The sequence below is a fragment of the Glossina fuscipes genome, unplaced genomic scaffold, assembly GCF_014805625.2.
Source record: "Glossina fuscipes isolate IAEA_lab_2018 unplaced genomic scaffold, Yale_Gfus_2 0, whole genome shotgun sequence".
Lineage (NCBI taxonomy): Eukaryota > Metazoa > Arthropoda > Insecta > Diptera > Glossinidae > Glossina > Glossina fuscipes.
Window position 1 is genome coordinate 4,937,993 of NW_023998414.1, and position 22,266 is coordinate 4,960,258.

Here is a 22,266-nt window from a genome sequence, read left to right on the forward strand (position 1 = left end):
TTTTTTTTTTTTTTTTTTTTTTTTTTTTTTTTTTTTTCTTTACTCTGACCTTAGTTACTTAACGTTTGGAATTTCCAACGAGGATAGGTATCAATGTGAATTATCGTACGGAATTGTGAATAGATGCTACGTTTTGATGTCTTTAGGATGTCAGTTATCTCTTGCAAGTTTGCTCTTCCCGATTATCGAAAATAATTATCAATAATAATGTCGATCGCAGCTTTTTGCAGCGTCTGCTGCGTGCAGCAGCCACTTGTTTGAAATCGACAAACCACCGAGAATTGGTTGAAGAAGTTGTAATGCCAAGACACTTTTCAAGCGAGTGCTGAATTTGAAGGGTATTTTTTCCCATCAATGTAATTCGAATTCTTTCATTGTTTTCAGGGTAACAAAGGCGGCGGTACCACAAACCCGCTACAGTTTATGAACAAATCATTCAAATGAAAGGAATTGATAGTCCCGGCAATTATTGACCGTTTTGTTCTAATGCATGCGTTTACGTAAGATGCCTAAGCATGCGTGGGATATGTTACATTTTTTTTTTTTTTACTTACTGTACAGTGATCGGGAAATGCCTTACGGAATAAAATCTAAATATTGCCCAGAAGTCACTAGCCAGCAGTAGAACATTTTTATAAAGTTGTAAATAAAAAGATTTTTTGTCGGCATTTTTACAATCGTTTCCATGCCAAGCGAGCTGTTTCGTTTGTCGCACATAAAAGCGCCAGTCACAAATCGTGTACGCAGTACATTTTCCAAGGCAACTAACAAAGCGCTTAACAACTCTTATATCCAAAATTGAAGGATGAGTATATATTGATTTCTTGTTGTGCGATTGCCGCATTCAATACTCATTTATGATTACGTTAGATAAAAGTGCAAATAAAAGTCGAAACTATTGAAATGACTTAACCGTATATGTGTGTTACCTTCGTTTTTGCAAAAATTATAAATTATAGCTTACGGTAGATATCGATTTAAAATTTAGTGCAAACAATTGCTATAAATAAAATTTTGTCTATAAACATAGTACTAATCGGCCAAGTGACACATCTTCGAATACGAAAATAGTCAACTATTTCTATATATGTCCGCTTGAGGTGGTAGATATTCAAAATTCGCCACAAACTAAAATAATTTCTTGGTTACTTTTTTTATTATCGATTTTCTAATAAACGTTCGTTGCTTGAAGAAAAACTAATTGCATTAAAGAAGAGTGAAAAACTTACAGCAATTTATAGCCCATAAGGAGATCTATACTGTGACCTTCGCTTTATTAACGTTGCACGCTAAACTACGCTAATGGGTCTTTGGAGAAATACATAAAAAATATAAAGTTCATTTGAAATTCATGCTATGCTAAGCTATTAAATTTTATGAAATACTAATTGTTTTGTTTATTAAAAAAAAAAAAAAAAAAAAAATTGTTTTCTTTTCAATTAAAAACAAAATAATACGAAAATTATTCAATTTTAAATAAACGCAATCTTCATTTGCACAGTTGGTTCTTAGCAAAAATTTTGATCGAACATGACAACCGTATAAGTTGAATTTCCTTCATAGCCGTTCATACTCGTTTGGTGATTTCACGTGACGAACTAACTCATAAGAGTTTATATTTATTTGTGACTTTTTAAGTCAAAATATAATACACCCTTTTTTGTTGTGTAAAAGTGTTATTGAATTTTCAAGTAAAAAAAAAGGAAAAAGGAAAACTTGCCACGTTTTACTTTTAACACACAGTGGTTCATAATCAGTATTGCGCTTCTTTGTAGTCGTCTATGACTCACTTATTGCACGCTTCTCATTTGGCAAGGATTGCATGTCAGAAATTCGCTCAGATTGTGATTTGTTATAGGTGAAGCATATATATATGTAGATATATATATAGATATATATACATATTGTAATATAATTACACCCACTGCCAAATACTAAGAGTTAATGGGAAATTAATAATAATAAAAAAGAAAATGCTTTCAAATCTTTGCCAAATAAATATTAGCGAAGGAATATTTGTGCATGTTTTCAAGACAATCAAAATAAAAATCCACCTGCAGGTTGCCACCGTCAAGTTAACTCGAATGTACACAAATACTAAACTCTATTTATTTTCCTTTTACCTTCTAATCCATTCTGTCCACCACAGTGTCCACATATATGAGCGCCTCACCCTAAGTTAATACATGTCTTTTATTTTGTCCATCTGTCCTCAATCTATAAGCAAATCGCTATCTTCAAGATATTTTGAATCACATTTGATACTTTGGCATGCTTTCGATTCAAGTACGAAAGTTTTTCTTCTCACTTGCATAAAAAATATAATTTTGAAACCTTAAATAAATGCGGAAAACTTGAATAGAATATGACCGTTTTTTGAATCGTTCTCACTGCACATAAGCAAGACGACAAGGACGTATAAATTGTGCTGTTTAATGACAAAAATATGTGAAGTGAAAATAAGTCAATTCGTTAAGTATATTAAATGGTTCAGTGTGCTCGAGTATAACGCTTTTATCTGATTTATCATAAATATGTCCTTAATAGTTAGCTTATTCTAAAGCCTAGTTATAAGGCTTGCATTGAGGGAACTTCTTCTGCCCAGCTAGGATAATAATGCCTGCAATGAAAGTGCTTGATAGGACTACTAGTGTCATTGACGCAATGATTTAAACAAAACTTCTTCTCTTTTTTTATATAAGCAATCACGTAGAGTAAGGCCACCGATTTAGGGGAATTGCAGCAATTGTCCGAAAGAAGTGGAAAAAGAGACAAAGATGAGTTGTGGTCGCAGTCTAGTAATGCCTTTATCGGCTGAGCACTTGGTTATAGCTAGTAACAAGCATGGGTAAGCCACGTTGAGATTTTGAAGACGCGAAGACGGACTTGATATTCGCGACTGTCGTCTACTCGGCAGCCCTATGCGATAGCCCCGCCTGATCAGTGTTTCAGTTCGTTCGCAAATCGCAAGAAAGGAGAAATCTATGTGATTGACTGAACTGAAACTGCAACTAGCTTTCCGCATAGGAGTTCGTCGGCAGCCCGAATAATAGAAAAATTTCTAGTTAATAAAAGATGATTTTCTTATTATTGTAAACTCAGGCTTTTTAAGAGAAAGCATAAAAAATAATTCTATATTTTTATAGAGCATATATGTGTCTCTGATAGTTTATAAAAAGACTTTTCTCGTTTTCATCGCAAAATAATGTTGAGAATAAAGAAATTCATTTAATCTTAACCAAATACATCTTTTGCAATATGTGTATGTGTGTGTGTGTGTGTGTGTGTGTTTTGCTTATGTGGAAAATTTTAATAATTGATACTTTCAAAATCATGTCAGACAACAATTTGCAAAGACTTTCTCAAGCATTATTTATAGCAATGAGATAGTTTAACCTGGCATAGCACCCATACAATTTACACTCTAAACATGAACACACCTCTCATGTACTCGTATGAGACATTTTCGTAAATATTGAATGCACTTTTTCGGTATTGCCTATAAAATGAAACAAGTAAGCAGCGACACAATACACACACACACACAGACACACACACACACACACACACACACAGTCTCATCCCGTCATCTAAGCGTGAATGAATGAATGCGTTTATTAACTTGCGCTTGCAAATAAACAATTTCTTATCAAAATCGCTCAGAAGGAGTAACTGGAGCGATAAGGAACACTTTATAAAATAAAATTTTATAATTTGATATGAGTTGAAATCAGATGATGACGACGCCAGTGATGAATATGTGAATATATACAAGAATGTTTTCTCATTTCTTTATCATTACATTTTATTTTAGGGTAGTAGGTGCAACTAAGTAATAGTAGTAATACTAAGAGTTATATAAAAAAGAAGGAAAAATAAACACATACATGCACATATGCATGCATATATAGCATAGAAACAGCATAGAAAAACTTGTCGCCAACATTTTTATGATAATTCACGTGGACTACCAGGCAAACAGCAACCACTATAACCAACCTATCAAAGGAAAATATAAGCTTCTGACGTTCATTATAATATACGTATGCAGGCATGTAAGAATAATATTTGTATATACATAATATATGCATATATACGGAAAGGCGGTAGACGTATATGCATGAAAAATGATAAAAACTATAAAAGAAGAGAAAAAAAAAAAAAAAAAAAAAAAAAAAAAAAAAAATTTTTTTTTTTTTTTTTTTTTTTTTTTTTTTATTGTTTTGCAAAAGCAAAATAATAATAATAAGAATAAAAGCAACAAAAATTCAAATCTATAGTCTCATTCCTGCACACACTACGCAAAGCTTGACGCGATATGTTCCAGGGTAGATATGCGGTAAGCCATGTGCACTGACCCTCTTCAATATATACGAACATGTGCGAAATAATAACGACACTATCTACCGAAAAAAATTACACTTGTTTGTGTTTGCAAACATAGGAACAGCATAAATAACGACTTACATGCCGGTATATGTATATATGTACAGATATACATGCACACGTAATACATAATACATACATACTTATATATGTATATATATGTATATATATATATGCCGGCATCAGCCAGAATCATAAGTGGTGTAGCAAGTTGTGAGAAGGCGCCATCATCGACGTATATACGAAAAGCAGGGAAAGAGGGAAGAAGTGAAAGCAAAAGACAAAACTCATATCAAATTGTTCGCAGCATACGACAAATAATTCTAAGAAAGCAGGGAAGAAAGGAAATTCAAAGACAACAACAGAACATCAGTGAGGAAGATGCGACATAACACTCATAACTACATATTACACACATAAATAGTTTATGCCGTCTGTTGGCATGAAAATGCAAAGCACACCGAGCACATTGATACCGTAGAAAATAAATTATTTAATTATCTTCGTATTACAGGGATACGGCAAACCAATTAAAATGTTTACAAGAAAAAAAAAAATAAAATATGTATTCGTTTAATGCCGAAAAAAAAAGGAATCCATAATGAAATTATTATCGATTACTTTCTTTCGACGGCTTTCTGGCCATACCGCACGGCATAGGCGGCATTGAGGTTTTCCCCCATTTTGAGCGCGACGTTTACCTGTCGAAGCTCTGACTGTCTAACTGCCATTAGGTCAGCCACTAAAATTGAACTTCTTAAGTCTTTGTCCGGTACCACGGTTGTCAGATATTTTCGCGGCAACGTAGATCTTGATAGTTCCCTAAAAAGTTAGAAAGAGTACTGTGATTACCTTAAGGCGGAAGGTTGTAGTCTTCTCCATTAAAATTCAAAACACAAATTTTTTTTATGAAATTGAACTAAATATATATCATAATGGTTTCAATGGATAGAGGGCTGACATAGTGAAGCGTTATTTTTGTTTTCGGAAGAAGACTTTGGCAATTCGTTTGTTTTTGCTTCTATATATAAGCAAACAAAACATAATGAAAAACTTAAGTTAATTTATTTTAAATTTAGAAATTAATTATTTAATTTACGTCTATTTTGTACTGATTTAAGTTTTTCTTTATGTTACGTAACTTTTTTGTTTTTTTGTTTTTACCCTTCTATAAGGAGTCAAAAAGAATAAAGCAATAAAATAAAATATATTTTTGAAACTAAAACATTTATGCTCTTCTGCTTCTTCTTCTTCTCCACTTTGCCTGATTGCGTCCACCTTTGTATGCTTCCTTTTAAATTCATTTTTCCTCATTCCTTATATCATTAATCAATTAAAAATTTCATTTGCTTTTGCATTAATTTTTTTCCCGTTACTTTTCCTACATAATATTTATTATTGTTATTATTTATGCTGATTTCTTTACTTTGCTTCTTATTTACGTATTTTCGTATAAAATAATATGGTAAAGCGGCTTCCCATTATGTTCGGTGCTTGCGAGTTGTTTAACCGAGGTCTCGGTAATGCTTATATTAGTGCTTTTACTGCTGTAATTATTATCCGCCATCGTGGTAGAACGTTTGGAATTTCTGGACGCAAAGACTGAGCCAAATAAGTCAGCTTTGTAGCTTAAGAGTGTTCTGTATGTGAATGCATCAAAACTTCCCAATTAACTCGTATCAATACCTGCCAAGGCATAAGAGAAGCGTGTCACCTGGCAGCGTCATAATGAAAGGCGATACCTGTCGTTCTGATCAATTCTTTAACTCAGTTTCGTCCGCTAATTGCTTTTGAGTTTGATTTTGATAAAAGAACTTTACCGTAAACACTTTTAAAACGTTTATGACGTCTATGTTTACAAAACGTAATCACTTTTAATTCGTTTAACAACTTTCCTAATGTTTTATATTGAATTCTCTACTACCGGGCTGTTACATTTTATATAGACAGCATAGTTGGCTATGGTGTATGGTTGTTATAGAGTTGGTGTAAGCAGTAAAAGTTACATAGTTTTATAGCCATCGATGATGTGAATCGGCTCACCAGCTATAATGCTTAAATTTTCACATAATTAGCTTAGAGGTTCTTTAGTATTCAAGGAACGTTCCGTATATTCGTTTGTGTTTGGCTATTGCAGCTTCGATTTATTCGAAAACATACGCATTGCTGTACGCACGGATGTATGCATGTGTATGTCATCAGTCAATGTTTGTCAATGTTGTAGTATTTGTTAGTTTATCACTACCAGGCACTCAGCAAATTCGTAAGTAAAAGCACTACTACTGTTTGTTTGTTTTTCTTCATTTTTTTTTTTATTTATTTTTTTTTTTTACTCAGAATTGTTGAGCACACGTAAGCACACTTTTGTTCACAAATAACAAACATACTTTTTTTTTCCTCCTTCCGAATGTAATTGATACTATTCCGCAAGCATGGACTCATATATGAAGATACATACATACACACACACATACTCGCGCGTACACACACACGCACAAAATAGACGCCACATAACTCCCTGCACTACCCCCTCTCCCGTGAACAGTATTGAAGGCATACATGAAAGTGTGAACCCAGTCTGCGAAAAGCGTACATTCACGTTTAGATAAATAAATAATAAAAAAAAGAAAAAAAAAAAAAAGAAGCAAAGCAAACTTTTAATAAAAGTGTCGGTCACAAATTTATATAAAAGTTACGACATTTTTGTGTGATTTGTCGATGTTTTCCGTACGCACCTACGATTGTTGATTGAGGGAAAACTATTAACAATTCGTAGGACTCTTCAAAATTCGAAATTTCAATAAGGGGGTTAAGGTTGAATTTCTTATACTTATTATTATTGATGTTTTTTTTTTTCTCTCTTTCTTTCTCTCTTTCTTTCTTTCTTTCTTTCTTTCTGTCTTGGTTTGTTTGAAGCGATGTAAATGTAACAATTTTTTCAGGCCATACGTGAAGCAGGGAATGTGCAATGGAAGGCCAGCATTGCATTATTATGATGTAATGTGGCAGAGAAATTCGATAGATTTTCCATTGATTTGAATGAACCGTGCGATAGAAGTAGTAGTTTGACGTAGCTTAAGGAAAGCATCTCTTTCAAGCGATGAGAAGAATTGATTGACTGCTAGAATGTTGGGTAAATAGGATATGTGAACTACAGAGAGATAGGATATGAGCCATAAACTGTTTGGGTTTTTTTTTTTTTTTTTCATTGAATGTGCAATAGATTCTATCAACTCTCTCCATGATGGGACGAATGTATGAGTATGAGACTGTTATCAAGGTATCTCTCACAGCTAATAGAATTGATGGTCACCATAATGGAGAACGTTAATCCAATGGAATTCTCATATGTTCAGGTACGATGATCTTGACTAGTATCGAAAAGTAAAGACTCGATTACCCTATGGAATATCTTTTTGGTCAGTAGTTGATTTTGGGTCGACACAGCCCATGGCATAGCCATCTATTTGCCCATTGTACATTTATTAGAGAGATAGATATGCCGTCAAATTCTCGAATCTTTCTCGCGTCTCTCTTCTTATACCTCATCTTATTAATTACTTAATATTTATGCGAAAGATTTCAACTCCTACCTATAATTTTTACATAAATTAAAGTGTAAATTCAAAAAAAAAAAAAAACAGAATAAAAATATATTTAACAAAAAGTTAATCACAGTAAATAATATGGACTTACAAGTAGACAACTAACATAATAGCACAAACAGGCAATAACATCAGCTTAAATAATGAAAATTGTATTTTGTATGTTTGTCTATTGAATACAAAATATATGAAATAAATGTAAGCATAAAATATATGTTTAAATATTAATAAATTTTCAAAATATTATTGTTTGCGTAAGGCAAGCAAGCAATTCGGCCAAACCGATGCATACGAGACTCGGAACAGGAAATATGGTATTTTTAAATGAATGTTAGGTAATAAATTATTTTGCATGGGACTTGGACGTACGGTATTGGGATAAAATTTCTAAATATGTTCATATACATACGCACATAAAAGCCTAACAGATAGAAGATAATTGAAAAGAAACAATTGAGAGAAATGAATTGAAAAATATTAAAATGCAAATGTTTGCTTAAATTATTAAATATAGAGAGGCCTTACGGCATAGTTAGCCCCTTTCCTCATTAGCTTTCAATTTTCATTGCATGTATTAAGTAGGAAAACAAGTTGTTTGTTCTACAAGTGCTTGTAGTCTATCCCTTAAAATGCTTGAAAACTTTCCACTTACTACTCCAGGATGAATTATATTTTCATATATGCAACATAGTGATGCATTAATTATACACACGAGGTATACTAAGTTCAAAATCATTTACGTAATCGATTGTCGATTAATATCTGCCGTCTATCCATGTCTTCTATACTCAACTTGCAAGACGACATTTTTGATATATTTCGACGAAATATTATATTCTGACGTATTTTGGCCAACGGTAGCTCCTATTGCAAATAAGTTGCTACCACTCCCTATATATTGCAGCTGTTGCAGGTTTCATAGTGTCTCTCGAAAAATCGCCACATAGTGGTGAATCGAATCAGCCGAACTTTTGAACCCCAATTTTGAACGATCCAATTTTGCAATAGTAATTTGATATAGAAATTGATCGCAGCAAAGCCCACACTAGGTAGGTTTATCTCTTGGAGTTCACAAGGTCTAAAGGTGCCCAGTGAAACTAAGCCTTAATATAGCAAAAATGATTAATTTTTAATATTTTATATTGAGAATTGGGCTAATTTGGACCAGGTAAGTCCATTTCTCGGACATCTCTCCGTGTGTGAACTTTCATAACATATATATAGTCCTTTTATAGGTTTTATCACGAAAATATGAAAAAGGATTGTGTCGAGGGAAGTGGTGCAATGTATGTTTAAGTGTCGGCTTTGCCTTAGCATAACGGTTTCACTTATTTTGGAATTGCCTTAATCGCACCGGAAAACTTATACAGTTCGTGTATGTGAAATTTTTGCAACGTATAGATCCGTTGTGAAATCCTCAGGCGTCATGGTCATGGTGTCGATTTGCGGATAAATTGAACACAATGTAGTTTGGCTTTTGGTAATGGTATCCAACATTCTACCTGAATAAGAGAGAATTTATAGCTTTACAGTGTAGCCAATTATTCGCATTAATCGCTTTTCGGAACGGAACGCACATTACGGTTAAACGATAAATCGAATTAGATTTTACGAGAGAAGCATATTCCTAGTACTTTAAGTTCTCAGCCCATTAATATCAAATTTCCTCTACAACTAACTGCATAGTAGCAGTCTCTTGTGAAAAGCGTAAAATGTCCCTGACAATTTTTCTTCATCCGATTTTATTAAAGTGTTTCAAAAAATGAAAATCTTAAATCAATTAATATTTTTTTTTTCTTTCAATTAATATTTATTTTTTTTTACTGGTAGAAAGTTTCACAATTCAGGTAGAAAGTTACCTAGTACATAGTAGGAATTTCTTGCGATAATAAGCCATGCCGTGAGGTTGTTTTCAAAAAATTATGTTAACATATTCTTAATAAAAATATGGTTTGAATAAATTGACGGGTCTTTAATAAATTGGTTTATCATCGGGAAAGTGATCTATAATTACTCGCTCAAAAGTTGGCTACAGTTTTGCATTCGTACGAGGATTTTTCAAATTTTCGAAAACAAATTTTTTCGACTGCTCACAAAAATATGGCGAACTTGTTTATGTTTTCAGTTTCACTTTCACTTTCAACCCAATTTTTTTTTTTCTATCATAATTTTTAAGTAGATTCGCAAAAGAAAGACAATTTGATTTTAAACATGAACAGATTCGTTACTTGAAATGGATTGCAGAACGAAACAAATCAAATTAATTATAGATATCTTACGGTCCCTTGACACTATAAAGAAATTATCAAAAAAGTCCTCTATCTAATGTTAACTTACAACTAACTGCAAGAGAACATTATGCAAAACATAGGTAAGCAATATATTAATGAATATTGTTGTTGTTGTTGTTGTTTTGTTATCAACTTGACTCGGCAGTGCTTCTCTTTCACATTTTTCCTTTGCTGCCGTCTAAACTAAAGCAGACGACTTAATGTACGCCTATATCTTCCTAAACAACATTTATGTATCGTATGCTATTTATTTGTAATTCCTTTTCCATGCCTGGTGGCTTGTGGCCTTTCACAATTTTATATCTCTATTTATAGACGTACGATGTAAGGATCAGCATATCAGTGCACGAATCTGGCCGAAATTTTTGAAGAAAACTAAATGCTTTTGTCACCGGTATAATCTTCTGAATTAGCTGTCGTTAATAAGCTATCCAGCGTTTTTGTCAGCTGCAAATGTGTACATGTGCTTTCCTTTTACCAACATGTGCTTAGATCGGTGAGTATTCAAAAATATTGAATATTAAATAATATCTTAATCCAAAATTAAGTCTTTTATGCACTACATAAACAGATAATCTTCGGTAATCATATAAACGCAAATTTTGAAGACCTATTTACGAGTTTTAATATATATGCACATATTGCAAAATAAGCTAATAAGTTATACCTTTTCCTCGTCGCCATTAACGCGGCCATCATCATTTTAATATGCCGCCAACTAGTTGACTCTGTAAACTATAAAATTTATGTAATTCGGCCAATCAATAATTCCCAGGACTAAGTAAGTTTGTCTTTTGCAAGATTCGACTTCATTCATTGAAGGACGAGTCTTTTTGAAATTTATGAACAGATATCTGGAGGAGTAATCCGAACTTCATTCCTACCAGTATTCGTTCCTTTGTTATTCCATTCATTTTTGTCTTTAAAAAAAAAATTTATTTATTCCTTTTTGCCTTGAACTATGACATGATAGAGAAAAACATCGATAAAGATGCAGCAGCCTGGCTCCCAAAAGTATACACTTCTTACAAGATTTCCTCAGTTTGAAGTACTAACACAAGCGAGCTTAACTCCCAAGTTCGAAAGTTTGGCCTAACGCACCGTGAGTCTCGAATCCGCAAACACGGATTTGACAGTCGAGAGTCTTATCCCATCCCAATAATCCTTTTTTGTCAACTCAGGCCGAAGCGACATATAATATTTGGTGTTCATTTCCTCAACGCAATCTATGAAGAGAATACCATGTGCAACCCAAAATACGTAGGCCATACAAGTGCTGCACTTTCCGCGCGTAGGGCGGTCAGTTCAATTCACGTGGAAAAGGTGAGGATTTGGCGATATCTAAAAGTAATGTTGATTTTTTGCTAAAGATGAGATCTACAAGTCAATCCCGAGATTTATTGACTGATGGTTGTGCACACAAATTGGTGGTTTGCGAACAAATTTTCTTTTATCGCAACTTATTTTGTTATTTTTAGATCCACCCACCACAAGAGCCAAGTATATTTAATTTTTGATATGACATGTGTGATTGTTTGTCAAATTGTTGCACTATCATTATTTATCTATTATTATGTATCTCTTTGAGAGGCAAAAAACGAATTTTCTTTTCTCAGCAACTCTCATAGGTCGTTGTTGAAAATAGGTGCAGTCAGTTGATAGAACAATTTATAAAAGTCCTCTTTGCTACAGTCAGGCTATGTGATTTCCTCATGTTCTTACACCATCTATCTATTATCTACCGGCGAGGATTGTTTGCGGAATAATTTTTTTAGTCATGTTTTCGCTTAAGCTCCGCTAAGTTCAACTTTGAGTAGATTATGTTAAAGTAATTCCAGCTTGTATATTATAATTTACGCTTACATAGCATTTTACGTTTATACGTAAAAGGATTATTTTCTCGTGAAAGCATTCGTGTAACTGTTCGGGGTATCAACTATTCGGAGTAAGCTATAAAATGATTTTTAATTTTTTTAAAAACAAGAATAAATTAATAATAAAAATTAATTTAAAAGCTTCATGATTTATTTGTGCAAATAACGAAATAATTATTTGCATGGGTTGACACAAATGTTATAACCACATAATGAAAAACAATTAATGGTTATAAAGCTTATAAATAAATTATTATAATTTTCAAATTATTTATAGAAACGTTTCGCATGCAAAAAGAAAAAAAAAGAAGAAAATATGAAAATTAAAAAAAAAAAAATTCCTTATTTATATCTCATACTAAAAATGATGCTAATGTTGTTATTTGTCGCTTTGTGTTTTTAAATTGAAAATCATTTTAAATGATATTAAGCACCGAGCGCGCATAACAATATTTAAATAATTGTGTGAAAATTTTTGCGCAAAAAATTTTCTCAAATTATTTGAAATTTTTATTTATTTATTTTTTTTTTGCCTTTAATAAATAATAATAATATTGTGTTTCAAGCATGATGATAGCTTTCGTAAATCACGGCTATATATGCTCGGGTACACTTAATGTAATTTAAAAAATTACATATTTTTTTCCTTCTTTTCTAACATTTTTATTAATTCTTTTCTTTTTTTTTTTTTTTTGTAATTTTTTGTTATATATATATATATTTTTTTTTTTTGCTAAATGCACTTGTTTGTGTGACCTGTAACGTCAACAACAATTAATGCATTGATATATATAACACCGTACAATTTGTAAAGGAATTCAAGAGTTTTGTTATTCTGTTTATTGTATAAAATGTGCTTTGCTTTATTCGTTTACTCTGCCCGGATTCGTTTTGCTTTGTTGTTCGAGAATATTGTTTAGTGTAACGGGGTCTGTGGGTTGTTTAAGGTGAACACTTAACCGTAATATGCACTAATTGTCATAATTGACCTGATTGTATATCTAAGTAAGTAAATGAGTGAATGAGTGTTGTTGTTAGCAAGATCAGGGTTAATAATAACAGATAGATATAAATAATTCTGTTTTACACATTAAGTGTGACCAAGCAATTGAGTCCATTGCGAATTCGAATGAGAGAGCAATGAAAGTCAGTTAAATGATTGATATGATAGCGTTGACGACGTTGATGTGCAGTTAAATGAACACCACTTAGTAATGCAGCATGCTAGACAATTCCTTCTTATGCCTTAACATTAGCACCCGCTAAAGTAGTCGTTACGTTCGCAAAGGTCTTATGGCTTTCTAAAGAAAAACTAAGAATTCATTCCATTCTTCGATTTAAGCAACTTGATCATTTATTATTCCTTGCCCTTCAAAGAGATCCTATGGCACATTTCTCATCTGTTCACGTTAAAATTCATTCAATGCGTATCCGCGACTTATCACTCGCGTCAGGGTGTTTTTCCCTCCAGCTCCTCTCTCAACTGCGACGCTATTTTCCGCTACTAACCAAAATCTAACTCTTGCCAGTTTAGTATACGTGGTTGGAAACATTATTCCGACCGGGGTTACGACCTGTTGCTGTCTCTTAAGATTACTTCAAGCATCATTTCCAATGACTTAAACAACTAACTAAATTTCAGTCTTTCATGACGGTCTACTCGTCGTCAAAGTCTTTCTTCGTGCATTCGGCGAATGGAGAAGAGCTTTGCCCTTAAGCATCGGATTCCTGTAGGAAAAAAACGATTTTATTTAAACTGATTTTAAACAGTTCGTACATAAGGGCATTGTACGGAATCCGAATGGCCTTGAAAATCAATAATCATGTCTCTGTAACATTCTCCATTGACGTTCATCCACAGCGGTGCTGTCCGCAGCATTGACATCTTCAGCAATAAGTTTACGTTTTTACCGGCTACGTTTCCTAATATCATAAACATAACCTTTAGCAAATTTTTGACGAACTGATAATGAGGTTATGTTTGCCCTCTATAATCTCTGTAATCAAACGACTGGAAATAGATGCATCGAGTGAGAATGATTTTGTTGATTAGTCTACGTTGGTACAAGATGTCATTTTTGGTTGCTTCCTGACGAAAATAGGCGAAGCATTGTTTTAGATGAAATGGTGTAAAATATTTAGAGGTCAGCTCCACTCGATTATAGTGTTTTTAGTTGACTTTGATAAAAAATGATGTGAAGCAAAAACAAAAGGTCATCACCGAAAAAGTTTCAATTCCAGTAATCGAACCCGTGCCTTCTGCGCGAAATTGACATATCTTAGCCAATAGATCATATGGTATGCATCGTTGATGTGAACAATTTTCACATTAACACTCTTAATAGTACAGACTGCATAATTCAAGTTTCAAGAGAAGAAAAAATATTTTTTCATTTTTTTTGTTCGCCTTGCATTACCGGAATAAAATTTTCAAATGAATTCACGATCTTCCACTTTGTATTTATCTTATGAGGAAATGTTTCAAACAAACTTCTTAAAAGTAGTTTTTGAAATCTCTAGTAAATAAATTGCCTTCGGCTGTCGCCGAACTTTACATACTCACCATCATTATCTTGGAAAAGACTAAAAAATGAAAAAATGAATTTTTCGTGTTCTGTATAACATCGGAAAGAAAGAGCGGACGTATCCGTCGCGTTTTTTTTTTTTTTTTTTTAGGATATATGTAGAAATGTTCATCGTGTGGCTATGGCAGGTTATGAATAGTGAATAGCAAGAAATCCTGAAGGGAGGGCTGCTTTAAATTTTTACATATAGGTAAAGATTAACTTATGACGATTCAGAATTTAATGCTAATCAAGACGACTCTGTAGATTCCTTCTGGACGAATATATATGGATTTAAAACGATCGGCTGAGCGTGGTAATGCAGAACATGCACTTTAGTTGATCACGAATGCCTTTAAGTTGTAGTTGTCACCAATACATTGTATATGTTTTCAGTTGACACACATTTAACTGTTCAGACATATTTAGTGCGCGTCAATTATTCAATATTGACTGAAATGAAGAAGACACTTGTCTTACAAGTCTTGTAAAAGCAATTCGTATGTAGGCAAAGTGCTATCTATATGTAGCGTAAGAATTATTTCAATTTAAACATGTTTTCTTTACACATTCATAATCCTATCAGAAAAGAACAATTGACTGAAATGTTGAAAGGAAACAAACAACTTTACAAAATAATAAAAATTAAAATAAAAACATCGAAAGCAGTTGTTAACATTGTGCTCATAGTGACTGACGGTTTAAGCACTACAAACATAATACTTCAACTCAAGTGATTTTCTCTCATCTTTTGTTATTTTGTAAAAGTGTAAAAAAAATAAAAAACACTGAGAAAAGTTTCATAAAACGAAATTCATTTAAGTAATTTGTAAGATCACAAGAGGTAGATTGTGCTGCCATACTCGTATCATGTGATACATGAGTTGCTCTTACATTACTTTTTGCGACAAAAAATAAATAATAAAAATAATATTTAGCTTTAGAAGCGTTTCTATGACCTTTGAAAGTATTCTCGATAATGATCAATACAATTTTTCATAAGCTAATGCTAGCTCTTTTTCTACGAAACATCTGCTACTTTCTTCCGATTTCGAATCTATTTTGATTTATGTATCATTTTTTTATTGGACCATTTAAGAACAACCTCGCTGTTTAAAGGCAGTTATAGATACAGCCTATAGGCCAAAGGGGAAGTGGGGCTTGTGAAAATAATCACTGCGGAACCGGTCGCCACAGGTGGATTGTTTCAAAAAAATAAATTATACCTTAAGTCCAATAAATTTTGTGCTCAATTGTCGCAATTTTATATTGTTACGCGTAATTTTTTATCAAGCGCTAGTGAAAGGGGATATTCATCGTTTTTGCTAAGCGATGGAAATAAAATAAGTCTCAGCCAAATTTTTCATTCATAATTTTCTTTTATATTATTATCTTTTAATCTTTTTGTTTGCATCTCAGTGCTGGTCGTCAAGTTCCCTAATGGAAAAGAGTGAATGACGTAAGCTACTGGCATTATCAACTGAATAAACCTTGTTTCCTGGCGCACACAGGAGGAGAAAAGGAGATATAGCAAATCCTTGGTGTACCACTGCACATATATTTACTGACAATAAATTCGTTGATTATTTAAGGAAGTCAACTGAGCGAACTCTAAACTAGAACCGGAATCAATTCTCTAAAAGTACTATGAATGATGGAAAGTAAATTGTTCGACGACATGATGGACATGGGTTTCAGATGGTTTTGTTACTAACCTACAATTAATGCGAAAGAATATATTCTTTTGACAACTGGCAAGATTTAGAACGCCATGGCTCAAACGCTAAAAAGTGGATGGTAGAATGTCTTAAGTACATTGCATTAAGTCTATGAGCAAGAAAAGTGTCAAGCCTTCCTTTCTTATTATTGTAGTTTTTTTAGCTAATTGTAAATACGTAGGATGTGTGCACTAACTAACGTTCTTCTCAAAAACCTTTAACGGCTTGTTATTCGCGGACACTTTCATTAAAGTCGAAGTCGCATATATTGGATTTTAGAAAATACTCTTAATGCATATATTTTTTTTTAAAGGGAAGGACAACTTTTCCTCATCTATTAGTAACGAACTTTGGTTAGCCACCCATATGTCTATGCGACAGTCAGGTTGTGTTCTTGCCGACCTTTGAATTTTTTGATTTCTTAGCGACTTAATAAGGATTCACAAAGTTCACTGTTAAATTTTGACATCTTATCGTAAGGTAACGCATTCCTTACTCGATTGATTACACGTAAATACAATGACCAGAAGACGAAAAAAAAAAAAAAAAAGACAAGAAACATTTCCAGCAAAGCCAGTAAACGAAGTAATTTGTTTTAAAAATGTTCAAAAAAAACTGACATCTGCTTGGTGTTATAAATAAAATATATTTATATGAGAAGCAAATAAAAAACTTACACATACTTATATACTGAGATACTCATTTTAGAACTGATTTCTTTTGACAATTTATATAAAATTTATTACAAAGTGTATACCAGCACGTGCTGCTTGGTTCTCAATCAAATTCATTGGCTTTTTTTTTGTCCCCATAATTAGCAAAGAAAACGCTTTTACTTATTTTTTTAAATTTTTAATTAAATTTTCATCAATTTTAAGAAACAAATGTTTGTTCTTGCTATAAATTTTAATTAAAACAAGAACATTGTAGTCGAACAAGGCCGACAAACTTAGTCACTCTACATCACTTCGTCTAATAAAATTCTTTACTAAAATACAAGTCTGCCTTGTATTCCATCTAAACGCATTATTTTTGTGAAAGCGCTTATATGGAAGGGAACCTAGAAACTAAGCGAAACATAGTGCTACGTGGATGATTTGACAAATAAGCGTCTATATTAGTATTTGGAAAACAAAAGCCACTGCCGACATTGCGTCGGTGTTCAATCCATCAGTATAGATGGGTGAAGAATGCTTCTATTTAGTATTCAACAAATTGGAGTAGTAATGATGCGCTTCTGCTGGCGTAACTGTGTGCTACAGATTTTCTCTCTGATCACAACTTAATTGCTGCCCGAAAATATTGAGAACCCGAAGAAGTCTTGAGTAAGCTATGTACTTCAGCTCTTGCAATGTTGAAATTATTAATTTTGATTACAATTTATGCGGAAAACCGGATTTTATTGTATTGTTTTGAAAGCAACAAAGTCATCGTCATCGAAGTCAGTGTAGCATGCAAAAAAAATAGTCAAAATTACATAAAATTTCGACAGCCGTCCTTTGAGGGTTGATGATCTTTCCTAAATAAAGATTGGTTTCTTTGCTAAATACTACGTCTGTACATCGGTCTTTTTGCTTATTGCAAATTTTCATTTATTTGTACAAAGTGCAAAAATTAATCCAAATTTTCATTGCTATACACTTAATTAATTTGTATAGATCAAGTCGAGAAATTGGATATAAAAAGCTATAACTATCTTGGAAAAGGAACAAACAGCAGAACATCTGAGAACATTTGCATCGGTAACTCATACTAACTTGCAATAAATGCAATGTCAAAATCAATCATAACACCGCAAAGTGCTCGTCAGCGTGAAATGCTTTCAATTAATAAGAACCTAAGGATTTTCATATAGTTACTTGAAGTGAAAAGTAGTCAGGATATAGTTCTCCTATTCGTTGGTTATTAGAAAAGAAACTTTTTCATTCACAATTGCTTGCTTTGCAAATTTCTTATGGTTAATGAAGTACATGATAAGACTTCACTTTCATTAAATTGCACATATTAACGTTTGAAAGCACTTGCTCTACACCAGCGTTTCTCAAAGAAAGTCAATTATACAGTTTTGAGAGTTACACTAATAGCTGAGCAACGTCACACAAACATCACAAATCAGAAAGCATTTTATTCATTTTTTGCTTGAGGATTGTGTGACTTAACGAGTTTCTCTTTTATAACAAAATTGGCATTGTCGCATTGGCAATGCGACTATTTCTTCGAACTCCCAAAAAAAGTGAGACAAATTTAAAAAAAACCATGAGAAGAAAACACGCCGGTCACAACGTACCCTTAACTGTTGCTTTAAACCACGAATTCACATTAATCTGATGAAACTCTTATATCCGTAGCCTTGCCTTCAAGGATGTTTTTTTTTTTACCCATCGTTACTATAAGGTAAAAAACTTATGGTTACCTCTATACAAAGTTCATTCGTTCCATCGATACATTTATCGGGTCTTACTTCCAAAATATTTATATTCAAAGCCTCATAGTTATGATTTATTGCTGATTCTATTAAATCACTTTTTTTACGCGGATAACTTTTTAGTATGCAGTGGAAGTTCTTCTTTGCAAACCTAAACGATGTCTGCAAACTTTAAGCCCGATGTCTACCGACTTCAAATGATCATCAATGGGCAAATCATGCTATTGGGTCCTTTGTGACGGAAGGATTCTGTATCAGTTAACTTAAGAGCTAAGTGTGAACTAACCTCACCTAATCTAATCATAGTATCTGACTTCTATTTCGCTTTTTGGACAACGAGATCAATGCTATAGAAAGTCCACATAATATTTTAAACCTCTTTCTCATTTTAATCTTTATGAAATAACCTTTCAATAAATTATTTTGGAATACAATTAAATTAATTTATGGATCAAATTAAACTACCTTCAACTACAAATATATACAACATTAAGATATTCAATCGATTCATTTTAACCGGAACGCTATTCAGCCATTAGTTATCACCCGGCTTAGATGTGATCCAAATTCTTAGTTACCGTAACTGCTATGGAATATGAAAATAATGATTGAGTACCTCTGACGTATACAATGGTTATTGTATACAGAATTGTGTGGAAAGTAAACTGAAATGCCCCGCTTTAAGTTAATTGTTGTGCGGTGAAGTCTTTATGGAAATATGAAAAAGGGGATAAAAATAGAGAAAACGATAAACTACTTACATATACCTAGAATAAAATCAATAAAGCTTACTTAAAAAAGTATGATTTACATAGAATAGAAATAACAAATAAAATAAAAAAAGGATATATATATATACATACTCAACAAGATAAATAAATTTTGGATAACTATCATGCATGTTTTCAAGCTAATTTCTAGCGCAAATCGCAATAAGTATCATGCGATTTTCTCTTATGACGATTGCCTTTAGACTTCTCATGAAAAGTTCTTTTGCTTCCTTCAATGCCTGCAATTACTGTGCACGGCTACCGTTTGAACCGTCAGTATAACGGACTAAGATTACGGACAAAATTTCAAGGTGACGTTTCGTCCTTGTGTGCAGGAAGAAGAACTTTTTTGAATATCCGAAAAATATCAAGTCAATAATAGAGATCAAGAGCAAGTTGAACAATACCATATTTTCTGTATCGGAATTCTCTCTCCACAAGGACAGATGAATAGGTTACCTGTAAAGGAAAGTGTATAAACTTTTTGAAATCGCTTGGCCTTTGACGTCTGATAATCCTTTATATCCTGGTATGAGAAATAAAAGATTTTTTTTAAAATTTATTTAATTCAAATTAAAGGGCAAAGGCTAAAGGCCACACTACTTCTTTCTATAATAAAATTTCGTGGCAGAGATGCAACGTTTACTTAGTAAGTAATTTGATTAAGACAAAAATTCCCGATTTGAGAGATGAAATGAACTTGATAAGGGGTATATGCAGATTTAATAAATGGGAGAAGTCATACATAATGCGAAAGCAGCATATATGGACCTACTTCATGACTTTTCCTACAAGCCAACATTCATCTAATTTAATGGATAATAATATCTTTTCGATATATAGAAAATACTTAAAAGCGCTAAAGAATGCTGTAAAATCTGTATTTATGTGAACAATCATTAAGTGATTTATTCAAAAAAAAGAAAAATTACAATATCATAGGACCACTCCTGAGCGCACTTTGAATATGAAAACCGACATATTTACTTATATACTTAATAAAAGTCGTAAAGAGAAAAGTTTCATAATTCAAAAACATGCAGCAATCTAATCCTTAAAAAAAGTTTCAGTAAATTGTGAAGACATTTTCTAAAAAAGAAAACAAAGACTCATGGCGAGGAAAGACTACTGAAGCTACAGCAGCAACAAATTAAAAAATCTCACACAGAGTTTTTCATCTTTCAAAAAATTTTTAATAAAATTCATTTTCCTTACGCATGGCGTTTTTTTTTTTTTAAGGATCATACATACACAAATGTATGTAGGGAGAAGACAAAATCAAAATTAGTCAAAAGTTTTCTTAAGCTAAGATAAACGAAGAGGAGAACTTAGAACATATATATATATATATATATATATATAGACTACTATTAGAGAAAAGGAAAACAGTTCAAGGGCATTGTTGTTCCACCCAAAATTCAAAGGCATTTTTCTTAAGCCTTCAATGACGTTCATCAAACCGATTATTTGTCATCTTGATTGATAATTTTGATATTGATATTTGTTTAGGAAAACCCTTACGATATCACCATAACGCTTCTGAAATTTCTGAGCGAAAAATTGGCGACTCTTTTAAAGTCTGTGAACGGCGAAACTAATCGTAGTCAGACGAGGCAAAGACCGAGCTACACGGTAGAGACATTAAAATTTCCCCGTTAAGCTCTCGTCATTTTAAACGAGTCTTTACAGATGCGAGTGGCATGGCATTGTCTTGACGCAAGCCAATGACTTCCCAATTAATCAATTCAATTGCCTCAACAACGCGCGGTAATGGCATTAGCTAGTAGTAGTGTCATGATTAACATTTCCTTTCCAATAGCATTCATATAAAGAGAGGCATCAATCCTCTAGAATTTTATTAAAAATGTAATCAAATTATTGCGAAAATTTGCTAAGGATCGTAAGCATCTTGAAGTATCAATGAATTGACTTTCAAAAGATAAATGAGAATGTAACGATCTTTTGAAAGGACTTTACCATCACTTGTTGAAGTATCATTCGATGGAAAGTTCAGAAAATTTACACCATCGTCGTAGCTAATAATTGGTTCCATATATCGGAAGATACTATGAATATACTAATATACATATGTATATATACAAAAAAAAAGATAACTAATTTGTATTGTGTTTGTCTTTTTGCCTCTCTTTGCAGGTTAAAATTCAGTTTGCTAAATGTCTTCGGAAAAGTTCATAAAAATTGAAGCCTTAACTTCTGAGAAGATCGTCCTTTAAAGGCGACGGTGGTTGGTTGGGCTTTTCATAAACATTTCTATTCTGTTTCATCGCCATCATTGCAACTGTCATCAGCATGGATCATGCAGTGAAAGCTACACGTGGTCGTCCTTGGAATACTTTACGTTTCGAAAATGATGAACTGGAATGTTTATATCAACGTTATACACTGAAAATGCAACGGTTTTCGGTGCTGGGTGTTATCGCTTTAGTTCTTGTATTATGCGGTGTTATGGCTACTTTATCATTTATTTATAATAATGCTCCCACTTTCCATGTAAGTTGAAATATACTTGGCACCCAACATACATACATAATCAATGAATACGAATAATCCTCACTACGGGTTAAATGAAAAGGTTTTGTGTGAGAAACAAGACTAGAAGCGAAAAAGACAAA

The 22,266-nt window shown here is 32.8% G+C and overlaps 1 protein-coding gene across 1 annotated transcript in view; it reads left to right on the forward strand.

Annotated features, from left to right (window-relative positions):
- Positions 1–22,266, forward strand: part of LOC119633415 (Ca(2+)/calmodulin-responsive adenylate cyclase) — a gene marked incomplete at its 3' end in the record, with an annotated part of 103,734 nt that overhangs the window by 53,314 nt on the left and 28,154 nt on the right. Inside the window, exons 2-3 of the mRNA XM_038026963.1 lie at positions 10,598–10,778; positions 21,788–22,144. Coding sequence (XP_037882891.1) covers positions 21,944–22,144 — 201 coding nt within the window. The remainder of the gene's footprint in view (positions 1–10,597; positions 10,779–21,787; positions 22,145–22,266) is intronic.